At 39.3% G+C, this 14,644-nt stretch overlaps 1 protein-coding gene across 11 annotated transcripts in view; it reads left to right on the forward strand.

Moving 5' to 3' along the window:
* MAGI2 (membrane associated guanylate kinase, WW and PDZ domain containing 2) overlaps positions 1-14,644 on the forward strand; it is a 1,006,736-nt gene that overhangs the window by 965,824 nt on the left and 26,268 nt on the right. For 3 of the 11 annotated variants that reach the window (XM_077474038.1, XM_077474040.1, XM_077474039.1), the window contains one exon: positions 10,593-10,684. The exons of 6 other annotated variants lie outside the window; for them this stretch is intronic. In XM_077474038.1, the coding sequence (XP_077330164.1) occupies positions 10,593-10,684 (92 nt within the window). Of the gene's footprint in view, positions 1-10,570; positions 10,685-14,644 lie in introns of all 11 variants that reach the window. 2 more of the 11 variants (XR_013271122.1, XM_077474042.1) reach the window with 1 other exon arrangement.

Genomic DNA, 14,644 nt, shown 5'->3' on the forward strand with positions numbered 1-14,644 from the left:
GAAGATAGCGGAGGCCTGGCAGAAGAACCGAAGAGCGGGACAAGACCCCAGAAGAACGGGACAAGACCCAAAGTCGGAAGAAGACCCCCGGACAGTAGCGGTGACGATGAAGAGGAAAGCCAAGCTCCTCCGCTAGTAAAAGAGCTAGTAAAAGAGCTAGTAAAAGAGCAGAAGATAGCGGAGGAGTCCGGCGAGAAGACCCCCCAAGACGGAAGAAGAGAAGACCACCGGAGCTGTCTAATAAATTATTTTAAAAACTTGTTTTTTTATTTACACTTTTTTTCACCAAATCAATGGGCACTTGTACATCGTACCCCATACTCATTCACATAGGGTGGGGAGCCAGTATCTGGGGGCCCCCTTATTAAAATTATTCCGATAAGCCCCCCGCCCGCAGACCCCGACGACCAACAGCCAGGGTTATTGGGAAGAGGCCCTTGTCCTCACCAACATGGGGACAAGGTGCTTGGGGGTGGGGGGCCACATGGCCCCACTTCCCCAAAGCACCCCCCATGTTGAGGGCACACGGCCTGGTATGGCTCAGGAGGGGGGACGCTCGCTCGTCCCCACCCCCTTCCCTGACCGGCCGGGCTGCGTGCTCAGATAAGGGTCTGCTATGGACTTTGGGGGGACCCCACACCGTTTTTTTGGCGTAGAGCTTCCCCTTTAAATCCATACCAGGTGACGGGCCAGCAAGGTGTCAATCTTGCCAATGGAGGTGGCGACATTGACCTCCTTCGCTACTTCCATCTACCTGGAGCCACGTTGAAAATGAACGGATTTTCTCTGTGTGTGGGCAAGTCTCTTCATTTCAAAAGTCCGGCGGACTCCCGCCATAGTCCGGCAGATTGTCCGGTCGTGTCTGGGCAGGTCCACTCGTTCAGAAAGTCCGGCGAACCTCAGCTGCAAAGTCCGGCGGTTTGTCCACCGGATTAAGTCCGCCAGATAGTTTGATCGTGTGTATGCGGTATAAGAAGTAATAAGGCCCATATACTCAGGGCAGCCACCAAGTGGGAATAGAAGTCAAAATTCCAGCGAAGCTGAGAATAAACAAGGAAAAGAGACGCCTCTAAGTGTAGAAGTTCCTCCACTATTCCACAGTTTTTTTTGGGAGAAGTATGGCAGGCACATCAGTGTGTGTGGATATCCCAAGAAGGTAGCACGGTGAGCTGTCAAATTCCCTCGCTCATGGTGCTGCAGAGCATAAGATCCTCGCTATGAACCGCTGTTGATGGAAATGGTGGTGCAGTGAATATTCCCAAAATGAGGCATGGAGTACATGGAGCAGAGCGGCGTGGAGCAATGACATCACAAAGGTGCAACACGTTCTGCTCTGCCCCATGCACTCCAAGCCTCATTTTCTGAATATTCACTGCACGGCCGTTTCCATCAACAGCGGTTCATAGCGAGGACTTTATGCTCTGCAGCACCACAAACTAGGGCATTTGGCAGCTCACCACCCACACCTTCTTGGGATACCCACACACACTAATGTGCCTGCCCTACTCTCCCAGAAAGACCAGTGGAAAAGTGGAGAAACCGTGACCTGATTATCCATCCTACTCCTGGGATGTTTTCACCTACAGATATGCTCTTTTTATCTTCCCTCATGTGAGTTGCCATTTGTCTGTTACTATTAAAGTGTTTTATCCACTTACGGACCACCCACCTTTGTTATATGTCAGCAATTTGAAGAGGAGCAGCTAGCTGCCGTAACTCCAGTATCCTCTTCTTTAGCGGGCGGTCCGATTTCAGTTAAAAGTGGTCTCTGCAGTGGATTCACCACAAGGCCACTTTTATCAGTGGCGGGAAACCCCTGCCTTTCTCCGGTGCGCTCTGACACTTACCGGAGCCGATCGAATCCTATCGCCTCTGTGGTTCCCCTCTGTGGTATGGAGCTGAGTGAGGGGAAGATGGCCCCCACCCAGCTCTATTCCATTGCAGGGCGGAAGCGACGTCAAAACATCACTTCCGCCTCTAGTCTCTTAAAGGGACATTTTTTTTAAACAACATTTTTTATTTGATTTTTTTTGCATTATAGTGTAAATATGATATCTGAGGTCTTTTTGACCCCAGATCTCATATTTAAGAGGTCCTATCATGCCTTTTTTCTATTACAAGGAATGCTGTTCCTTGTCATTTGGAATAAAAGTGACACAATTATTTTATTTTTTAACAGAACAGTGTAAAAAAAAATAGCGCCTGCATATGAAAACAGTGTTCAAACCACACATGTGATGTATCACTGTGATCATTAGAGCTAGAGCAATAATTCTAGACCTCCTCTGTAACTCAAAACATGCAAACTGTAGAATTTGTTAAATGTCGCCTATGGAGATTTTTAAGGATAAAAGTTTGTCGCCATTCCACGAGCAGCACAATTTTGAAGCATGACATGTTGGGTATCAATTTACTCAGCAGTACATCATCTTTCACAATATAAAAAAAATAGGCTAACTTTACTGTTGTCTTATTTTTTGATTAAAAAAAGTGTTTGTTTTTTTTTCCAAAATTTGCGCTTGTAAGACCACTGCACAAATATAGTGTGACAAAAAGTATTGCAATGACTGCCCTTTTATTCCCTAGGGCAGTGATGGCGAACCTTGGCACTCCAGATGTTTTGGAACTACGTTTCCCATGACGCTCATGCACTCTGCATTGTAGTGGAGCATCATGGGAGATATAGTTCCAAAACATCTGGGGTGCCAAGGTCGCCATCACTGCCCTAGGGTGTTAGAAAAAAATATATATATAATGTTTGCGGGTTCTAAGTAATTTTCTAGCAAAAAAAAAATATTTTAACTTGTAAACAACAAGTTTGAAAAATAGGCCTGGTCCTTAACCACTTTCAGACCGGACCATTTTGCTGGTCAAAGACCAGACAACTTTTTGTGATTCTGCACTGCGTCGCTTTAACTGACAATTATGCGGTCATGCGACGTGGCTCCCAAACAAAATTAGCATCCTTTTATTCCCACAAATAGAGCTTTCTTTTGGTGGTATTTGATCACCCCTGCGGTTTTTATTTTTTGCGCTATAAACAAAAATAGAGCGACAATTTTGAAAAAAACACATTATTTTTTACTTTTGTTATAATAAATTTCCCCCAAAAATATATAAAAAAAACATTTTTTTCCCTCAGTTTAGGCCGATACGTATTCTTGGTAAAAAAAATCGCAATAAGCGATTATTGATTGGTTTGCGCAAAAGTTATAGCGTTTATAAAATAGGGGATAGTTTTATGGCATGTTTATTAATTATTTTTTTTTACTAGTAATGGCGGCAATCGGCGATTTTTATTGTGACTGCGACATTATGGCGGACACATCGGACATTTTTGACACATTTTTGGGACCATTGTCATTTATACAGCAATCACTGCTATATAAATGCAGTGATTCCTGTGTAAATTACACTGGCAGTGAAGGGGTTAAACAGTGGATGGCAGTGTAGGGGTTAAGTGTTCCTAGGGGTGTGTTACTAACTGTGGGGGGCTGGGCTTTCATTTAGTGAACACTGATCTCTGCTCCAATCACATGGAGCAGAGATCAGCGTCACTAGTTGCTAGGCAGAATGGGGAAATGTTGTTTACAACAACATTTCTCCTTTCAGCCGCCCCGTGAGACGATCGTGGGTATGCCCGCGGCGATCGAGTCCGCGGGACCCACGACCGGACTCACGGGGGTCCCGATGGCAGGGCGGCAATAAAGATTGGACGTACCTGTACACCAATATGCCTGCCCGTGCCATTCTGCCGATGTACATCGGCGTGCGCCGGTCGGGAACTGGTTAAGTGGTTAAACTTCTACACTTAGAGGTGCCTCTCTTCCTTGTTTATTCTCTGCGTGTGTAATAGGATGCTCCTGAACAGCCCCTAAATGCTGTTCCAAAACTTCAAAGAATGCAGCCCATCTCGGGTAATATTTACCTTAATCCCTGATCTAGCAATCTTTCCTCTGACAAGATCACGCCAACTTTTTTTCATACTGCGAATTCTTATAGATATACTGCACTAAAGCTGGAAAGTGCAAAATCAGGCTCACTTCTGCATAGAAAACAATGAGCTTCTAACCCCAGGTTGTTCAATTAAGCTTTAGTAAAAAACCTGGAAGCTCTTTGGTGTCTATGCAGAAGTTTGCCTGATTTTGCACTTTCCAGCTTTAGTAAATAAACCCCATTGTGTACTTAAAAGCGGGGTATGCCTGTATACCATGCCATAATTATTTCCTCAGACAGGCAGAATTTCTTCAGGACGCCTGCTTCAGTAAAATGATCAAGTAATGCACGCTCTATAAAAGAGCGTTCACAGATTATGACCACTCTCCTTGTCCTCCTTTGCATGATTTTAAATTACTTTAAATTAGCTTAGAAAAGCTTAATTTCTAGCGTAACTGAGAGTACAGCTGTCAAATGGCAGTGAAGATTAACAAAATCCTGAGAACTGCAGAAGCTGGTAAATGACAGTCTTTTGTTAAAAAAATCTGACACATCCCTGCCCTGGCGATCGAGGTGTGCTGGTTCCTTAACAAACAACTTTCATATACAGTGCCTTGCAAAAATATTCACCCCTTGGCTTTTTGCCTATTTTGTTACATTACAGACTTTAGTTCAATTTTTTTTTTACTCTGAATTATATGTGATGGATCAGAACACAATAGTCTAAGTTGGTGAAGTAAAATTAGAAAAATATATACATAAAACTATTTTTCAGAAATTAAAAACTGATAATTGGCATGTGTGTATGTATTCACCCCCTTTGTTATGAAGGCCATAAAAAGCTCTGGTGCAACCAATTACCTTCAGAAGTCACAATTAGTGAAATGATGTCCAACTGTGTGAAATCTAAGTGTCACATGATCTTTCATTACACGCACACGCACCTTTTTGAAAGGACCCAGAGGCTGCAACACCTAAGCAAGAGGCACCACTAACCAACCACTGCCATGAAGACCAAGGAACTCTCCAAACAAGTAAGGGACTATGTTGATGAGAAGTAAGTCAGGGTTAGGTTATAAAAAAATATCCAAATCTTTGATGATCCCTAGGAGCACCATCAAATCTATTATAACCAAATGGAAAGAACATGGCACAACAGCAAACCTGCCAAGAGACAGCCACACACCAAAACTCATGGACTGGGCAAGGAGGGCATTAATCAGGGAGGCAACACAGAGACCTAAGGTGACAGTGGAGCGCGGCCAGAAGAAAGCCATTACTTTCAGCAAAAAACAAAATGGCACGTTTTGAGTTTGCAAAAAGGCATGTGGGCAACACCCAAAATGTATTGAGGAAGGTGCTCTGGTCGGATGAGACTAAAATTTAACTTTCTGGTCAGCAAAGAAAACGCTATGTCTGGCGCAAACCCAGCACATCACATCACCCAAAAGACACCATCCCCACAGTGAAACATGGTGGTGGCAGCATCATGCTGTGGGGATGTTTTTCAGCAGTCAGGACTGGGAAACTGGTCAGAGTTGAGGGAAAGGTGGATGGTGCTAAATACAGGGATATTCTTGAGAAAAACCTGTATCATTCTGTGTGTAATTTGAGGTTAGGACGGAGGTTCACCTTCAAGCAGGACAATGACCCCAAACACACTGCTAAAGCAACACTTGAGTGGTTTAAGGGGAAACATGTAAATGTGTTGGAATGGCCTAGTCAAAACCCAGACCTCAATCCAATAGAAAATCTGTGATCAGACTTAAAGATTGCTATTCACAAGCGCAAACCATCCAACTTGAAGGAACTGGAGCAATTTTGCAAGGAGGAATGGGCAAAAATTGCAGTGGTAAGATGTGGTAAGTGCGTAGAGACTTATCCAAAGCAACTTGGAGCTGTGATAGCCGCAAAAGGTGGCTCTACAAAGTAGTTATGCATATTGACTTTTTCTGTTATTTTGTCCTATTTGTTTGCTTCATAAAAAAAAATCTTCAAAGTTGTGGGCATGTTCTTGAAATTAAATGATGCAAATCCTCAAACAATCCATGTTAATTCTAGGTTGTGAGGCAACAAAACGTGAAAAATGGGGGTGAATACTTTTTGCAAGGCATTGTATCCCTTAAATAAATATATTATTTTGTTGTGAATTGACTTTTACACTGGTATATGTGGTGTTTATCAAGTGATTCTGATTTTTGAGGTAAATACCGTATAAACTTATAGTGAATTGAGATTTTCAATAATGCATTCAATATTTGGATTAAATGTGTCATGTGATATTGCTTAGTAAATTCAGCCCATTATCATTATGTAAGACAATATTTCAAAGAGAAAGATACAATGCATGTACTACTTTGTTATGTTAACCAGCTGCCATCTGCCCACAGCTCATTTACTGTGGGCAGGCGGCACCGGCAGGCTAGATCATGTACATCATCCGGCCTGGGGCACACAGTGCGCAACTCCCACTCTGGTGGACACAGCAGATTGTGACTCCCAGTACTTGTATGTAAAAAATACTGCAGGGTTTTTATATACTATCACCAGTCAGTGTCTCTGATCACTGGCACACAAGTCACATGATTATGCTGTGCTGCACTGGTGACAGTATGTAAAAAACAAATTATTTAATCTCTTAATTTTCCCCAAAATTGTGCCAAAAAATACAACTTTCAAAAACTCAGCATGCCTCTTACTGAATACCTCAGACTGTCTACTTTTCAAAAAGGTGTTATTTGGGGGGGGGGGGTATCTGTACTGTCCTGGCATTTTAAGGGCCTCATAAAATTAGATTGTCCTTCAGTACATAAAAATAATACATTTCAAATAAACTGTATATACCATACACTATTCTACCAAAAGTGTTGGAACGCCTGCCTTTTTCCACACATGAAATTTAATGGCATCTCAGTCTAAGTGTGAAGGGTTCAATATAGAGTTGGCTCACCCTTTGTGGCTATAACAGCTTCAACTCTTCAGGGAAGGCTGTCCACAAGGTTTAAGAGTGTGTCTATGGGAATGTTTGACCATACTTTCAGAAGCGCATTTCATTTGTGAGGTTAGGCACTGTTAGACGAGAAGTCCTGGCTTGCAGTCTCCACTCTAATTCATCCCAAAGATGTTCTATCGGGTTGAGAGACATTTTTGCGTGTTCTTTTGGTAATTGATGAGGCGCCGCAAAGCCATGTCAAATCGCATTCCAAATCGGACCATGCGGACCAGTCTAAATCTAAGAACCACGGTGCAGTTCTCCTCCCTCTAATTTGTGATACTGTGATTGTCACCTCCATTACAAGTATTTGATCCCCTGCTGATTTTGTATGTTTGCCCACTGACAAATAAATGATCAGTCTGTAATTTTAATGGTAGGTTTATTTTAACAGTGAGAAACAAAATAATAACAAAAATATCCAGAAAAACACATTTCAAAAAAGTTATACATTGATTTGCATTTGAATGAGTGAAATAAGTATTTGATCCCTTCGCAAAAATGACTTAGTACTTGGTGGCAACATGACAATCACAGAGGTGAGACGTTTCTTGTAGTTGGCCACCAGGTTTGCACACATCTCAAGAGGGAGTCCTCTTTGCAGATCCTCTACAAGTCATTAAAGTGATTGTAAAGGCAGAAGTTTTTTTTATCTTAATGTATTCTATGCATTAAGATAAAAAAGCCTTTGGTGTGCAGCAGCCCACCTAATACTTATCTGAGCCCCATCTCTGTCCAGCGATGCTGTAGGAGTTTCTCAGATGCCCGACACTCCCCTCCTCACTGGCTAAGACAGCAGAACAGCGCGATTGGCTCCCGCTGTTGTCAATCAAAGTCGGTCAGCCAATCAGGAGAGAGAAGGGGCAGGGCTAGGTCATGGTTCCGTGTCTGAATGGACACACAGAGCTGTAACTCGGCTCAAATGCAACCATTGCTGTGGGGGCCCTCAACAGGAGGGAGGGCTGAAGGAGAGCTGAAGGGGACCCAAGAATAGGAGGGTCTAGGCCACTCTGTGCAAAATCAACTGCACAGAGCAGGTAAGTATAATGTGTTTGTTATTTATTTTTTTTTTTTAACTAGACTTTACAAACACTTTAAGATTTAGAGGCTGATGTTTGCTAACTTGAACCTTCAGCTCTCGCCACATATTTTCTATGGGATTAAGGTCTGGAGACTGGCTAAGGCACTCCAGGACCTTAAAGGTCTTCTTCTTGAGCCACTTCTTTGTTGCCTTGGCCATGTGTTTTGGGTCATTGTCATGCTGGAATCCACCACCCATTTTCAATGCCCTGGCTGAGGAAAGGAGGTTCTCACCCAAGATTTGATGGTACATGGCCCCGTCCATCGTCCTTTTGATGCAGTGAAGTTGTCCTGTCCCCTAGCAGAAAAACAAAGCATAATGTTTCCACCTCCATGTTTGATGGTGGGGATGGTGTTCTTGGGGTCATAGGCAGCATTCCTCCTCCTCCAAACACAGCGAGTTGAGTTGATGTCAGAAAACTCGATTTTTTTCTTATCTGACCACAACACTTTCACCCAGTTCTATTCAGAATCATTTAGATGTTCATTAGCAAACTTCAGACAGGCCTGTACATGTACTTTCTTTAGTAGGGGGACCTTGCGGGTGCTGCAGGATTTCAGTCTTTAGGGTCTATTCTATCACCAATTGTTTTCTTGGTGACGATGGTCCCAGCTGCCTTGAGAACATTGAAAAGATTCTCCCGTGTAGTTCGGGGGTGATTCCTCACCATTCTCATGATCATTGAAACTCCACGAGGTGAGACCTTGCATGGAGCCCCCGACCGAGGGAGATTGACAGTTATTTTGTGTTTCTTCCATTTGCAAATAATCGCACCAACTGTTGTCACCCTCTCACCAAACTGCTTGGCGATGGTCTTGTAGCCCATTTCAGCCTTGTGTAGGTCTACACTCTTGTCCCTGACATCCTTGGACAGCTCTTTGGTCTTGGCCTTGGTGGAGAGATTGGAATTTGATTGATTGATTGCTTCTGTGGACAGGTGTCTTTGATGCAGATCCCTTTAAGAGAGTGCTCATTACCTTTATAGAAGACACCTGGGAGCCAGAAATCTTGCTGAATGCATTTTTCTGGATATTTTTGTTCTGTCTCTCACTGTTAAAATAAACATACCATTAAAATTATAGACTGATCATTTCTTTGTCAGTGGGCAAACGTACAAAATCAGCAGGGGATAAAATACTTTTTCCCCTCACTGTATGTTCTAATAGACGTGCTAAGGTCATTCAGTCTCTCCTGCACCAAGCATGTAAACTATTTTGCACATGTGGGTTATGTGTATTTGTTTCAGTGACAATAAAGGCTTACTTTCACCATAATTCATTGGTTAATTCCCATCCCATGCATTGTATAGGTATTATGCATGCATTTTGCTCAAGAAAGGTCACTGTCTTTTATATATTTTCAAATGCAACACTCCCTAAAGAAAGACTGATTTATTAAACTACCATGATCCAGTTCATAGCACATATAATCTTGGTGATTCAAAGGGCTTAACATTTGTGTCACTATTACAAGTGATGGAGACTGTAGCTAATGTATGAGGAGAAAATAGTATAGTACTTACCCAAATTGACACATCCAGCAACCTTTTATTATTTATGCTAAAGCACTTAAAAAAAACAATAATATCTTTACTCCTATTTAACTATGATGCACTTTTACTGGCCAAGAGTTGTTATACAGGAAAAATCTCAATGTAAATTAATAGAATATTAGCTATTTAGTGGAATTTTTTTTTTCCCCCAGCAAGCTAAAAATTTATGTAGAATAACTTTACCTGCTTGATCCTGAAATCAGCTGCAATCAATCTTAAAATCGAACAGGATAATGAAGCTGGCCATAGATGGGTGGATTTTGAACACAAAATCTTAGGAAAAAAGCATCTAAGAAAGTTCTTGTTTTTTTTTTACATTTAAAGGAGCTGGATGGAATTTTTTTCTCAAACTAACTAACTTCTAACAGTGTATGTGGTTTTCATTCAGTAAAGTCCATTCATTCCAAAATCAAACGTTAAAAGCAAACAAAATCTTTCAAACAACAAACAAATATTTTGAAAATGTTCCAATAAATCTTATTTTAAATTTCTATCCATCTATGGCCAGCTAAGTGGTCAGGTAAACAGGTTCTTTGAGCAATTGTAGAAGATTTCTAGGTGCTATATTTGTGAGCCATGGCACACATTTATATTGTAATGGTATTTTAACAAAGTTCTTGAAACAGATCACATGGATTTTTGTTCCTTGGCATATTCTTTTTTTGGTGCTGGTAGAATTTGATTCACACAGTAGAAATACAACTAAAATAGGGTAAATTAATCATGAAATGATAGATCATGTTACCCTCTGGCTTGGTACAAATGCACAGTATCCAAATTTTTAAGTAAATTTATAATTCCAGATGCCATATGATGTAGAAGGTTTCACATTTAATCGTAGAGCTTAGCTTTAACTAATATTTTTATGTGCATGCCTTATAATAATACAAGTAACTCTCTCTTTCGTGTTAGATACATTTCTGTAACTTTGCTAATCTACTAAGAATTCTATGCTAACAGTTCTATATCTTTGTGTCACTGTTCTGTTAATTCTAATGATTGGTCCTAGGCTGTTCCTCCCCTTCCTTTAGGAATGGTACCTTCTTCCAGTCTCTCCATGTGCATGAAAAGTGACAAGCATGGGTCCCCATATTTCTACTTATTGGGCCACCCTAAAGACACGGTTTGTAAACTTTGCATGCATATTATAGTTTCTTCTAATCTGCTGGTTTACTTGTTTGTGCTTACATATTCTGCTTAATAATATATGTCTTTGCTGCACAACAATTTACCTGCTTGTGTTATTAACGTGAGTAAAGCAGTGTTTATGATGTTCTGTTATATAACCACCACCAAAAAACATGTAAGCATACAGTACATCAACATATATATTCTTAGAATACTTCAAGAATTTAGATATTTAGTTAAGCAAATGGGCTGTTTTTTTCTGTAACGCTAACAGGTTAAAATGGCTACATAGGTTTCCTTAGACCTAGAGGATAAATAAAAATGTGCATTCCTACTTCAAAACTCTCTCAATATTAAGGGCCAAAGTAGGGATCCAATTTGTATTTATTCTGGAAAACCTTTGCGACGCTTAATATATTACAATGATATTTCAGATCAGATATTTAAAATGAGTGCATGGCAAATTATAATAGACAGCACTTGTATTGCTAATGTGCAAATTAAATAATACACAGAATCAATAATTATATAAGGGGGTTTGGGGCTTGGCAATTCTTCAATGGTTTTACTTGGACATTTTAGAGTAGGGCATGTGCTTTAATTTCACAAATGTTTCCATTTGCTTTCAAGCCTTATCTATATACAGTATGATAAGTATGTATAAGTGTTCTAATTCAGTTTGTAGCTAATGAGCAATACAACATTTAAACTGAAAGGTGCACTCATTAGCCGATCATCACTAATCCTTGTTTAGTAAGGGTAGACAATGCAGACAGATGACAGATTGATTTGTTTTACATACTGCAAATTTACATGTAAATGTAATAACAATGGGCAACCATCCTGGAGGCTTAGGTATTGTGCATATATCTGATAATAAATTCTACCTGAAGTGTGTTTGAAAAACAGTTTTGATGCACTGTGGTAATTTTCATCAGAATCTGTGGCTGTTTTGATAACCGCTGCTTGTTCTATTCAACACATTTCAAATTATTTTAAATTAAATTGGTGTCAAGCAAAATGCATCTGAAGTGCATGCCATTGTGATATGCAATGCAGTACATGCATTTCTTATTATTTGTAATTCTGTGGTCACTCATTTTAAAAGAAACTGACCATGTGCATCTCGCAAGCAGCCTAAATGCATGTATTTTTTTTATGTGTTTACAATTTCAAAGAGGGATGCTTTTGCTTCTGTTAGCTAGCCCTTATATTAGTGGCACTTATATTACAAGATGTGAGCTTGTGAATTTTTATGGGAGCAAAGGAAGAACAAATAAAGAATTTTCCTGAAGTTCCTGAATGGTATTTGGAAACATTTATTAATGTGAATTTAACTCCGCAGCATGGCACTAAAAAAACAGAAATTGGAATAAGAGCATTTTCTTTTATAATTTTTATATTGACATTATAGTCTGTTTCTCAGTTTTGCATGTTTTTATTTTTTTGTTTTTTTCATTGCTGAAAATATTGTAGCTAATATACAGGATGGTTACATTTTCCTAAGTTGCCATCAAGGTATCTGTTTATATTATACCTGATTTAGAAATATAAAAAAAATCATTTATACTGCATGTAAAATCCTTGATGCAACCGTCCCTATGAAACAGAATAAAAAAATAAGAAGAATCTAACTAGAACTACACTATCTTGCATGCTGACCAGGGACAAACTAGATAGGAGACCACCAAAATCTTCAGCCACACTGCTTGTGTATAACATGTTGTTTATTTAATGCAGCAATACGAAAAAGATTTAACCCCTTAACCTCTAAAAACAGCTTAATATTTTATATATATATATATATATATATATATATATATATATATATATAATCTCTTACACGAGCAGTGTGACTTATGCCGCGTACACACGGCCGGACTTTTCGAGGGACTAGGTCCGACGATCTTTCCGACGGACTTTCGGCGGAGTTTCCCGACGGACTTTCCGAATCAACGGACTTGGCCACACACAATCACACCAAAGTCCGACGTATTTTAAAGTGATGACGTACGACTGGACTAGAATAAGGAAGTTCACAGCCAGTAGCCAATAGCTGCCCTAGCGTTGGTTTTTGTCCGTCAGACTAGCATACACACTAATGAATTTCTCGGTCCGGCGGAAAAATTTAAAACATGTTCTATTTCTAAAGTCCGCCGGATTTTTGGCAAGCAAAGGTCCGATGGAGCCCACACAATATCGAATTGTCCGACTGACTCATTCCGTCTGACCTTTGCTGTCAAAAAGTCCGGTTGTGTGTACGAGGCATAATTGTAACCTTTAAGAGATCATGGTAGTTTCAAAGAAATAAGAAATGTAACTTCAATAGAACAGACTTTGATAAAATAAAAATAAAATGCTGAGCCAAATTCAATATACTGACCTTGGTCTACTAGCTACTTTCTACAGAATGAATGTGAAAGAAATAATACACATTAAGTGCAGTATTATCTGCAAAAACCAAAGCTGTTTTCATTGCGCGACCATTACTGCTGTCTTGTTTCAGCTGCTACACCAAAAAAGAAACATGGGGATTAACATAAGGCAAACAGACTGTTCTCTTTTCAAGGGAAATTTCACTTTGCTGTGGTATTTTCCCTTTGCTTAGGGAATGAGGTGAAGCTCTGCTTATTTGCATCATCCAATTATGTGTGATCAAAACTTTTTTTTTTTTCATTTTACTTATGGGTCATTGTATATTTTTTTCAAAGTGAATTTTAAATACATATACTTAATTAAGGGAGAAATCCCTGGCAAAGTGAACAGCTTATGTGCCTTTAATAAATCAATCCCACAGTGTTTAATATAAATCAAAATCAACCTGACATGGATGTTTCAAATTGGGTAAACACTAGCTATATGAATCATCCATTCAGCTTTTTGGAGCTTCTTTGTATTCCACTACCAGTGAGTTCACTCATCAGTGAGTTGTTTACCACTAGATCTATTACTATACTAATGTATTCAAAATCACGCTGCTACCCTTTAGAGTCAAGGAGCTTGTCACTATCTGTCATCAGAGATTTTCCTACAGAGCTTTTAGTCTAAAGATGGCAGAAGTATTAATGGCCTTTTACGGGATTAGAATCAAAAACTCTTGATAAATTATATTATAACTACTAGAGTGCTAGAATAATAAAGAAAAAATGTAATGTGATTCAACCTGCCATTGTCCACCCACAATTATCTGTTTTGTTTGGGAGAACTTTATTTTATGAATGCTATTAGCATGATCTAGAGGTGCTAAATCATTTATTGGACCCGTCTCCTCTTTTTTTCATCAAGTAATTTGATTTGTTTGCTGTGACTTTTGGACTCTTGAAAACTTGCTTATATCTTGCTTTGGCCCAGTAGTGTAATATAGAAGAATGGATATTAGGCACAATTTACTAAGTTATGACATGTTTTATTTGCCATAACCATCATTATTTTCAGGCATATGTAATTTACCATTTTTATTTGCCTTTGTTGCTGGACATTACGATAATTTTTTGAAATAATAATTGTTATACCATACTAATTGAGCATAATAAATAGCAGAGAATAACTTTAATATTAAAACTTATAATTATAGAAAATAGTGTCATTAGTGTCTTTTAAAAAGGCATTTCTAAATAATTATACCCGTACGTTCAACTATGAACCATTGTCACTACAGCTGAAATGACTTTAGTGCATAAAATTAAATATAATATATGCTTTGTCTGATAGTCAATTTTATTTTTTTTGTTCTGTTATAGAATAAGACATACAATTTCCATTATGACAAAGTATAAAACGGTATAGGAGTTCGATTTAGACAGGTGAAATTAGTTTCGTTCTGAATTAGTTTTTTAACAAATTTTGACAAATTCGTTAATTTGGTAAACCCATTTTACAAATATTCATAAATTCAAAAATTCGGTAATTTGGAAATCCAAAAACCCGAAAACCTGAAAATAATTACTAATAATAA

This window comes from Lithobates pipiens, unplaced genomic scaffold, assembly GCF_037356315.1.
Source record: "Lithobates pipiens isolate NorthernLeopardFrog02 unplaced genomic scaffold, aLitPip1_a1.2 Scaffold_8, whole genome shotgun sequence".
In the NCBI taxonomy this organism is placed as follows: Eukaryota; Metazoa; Chordata; class Amphibia; order Anura; family Ranidae; genus Lithobates; species Lithobates pipiens.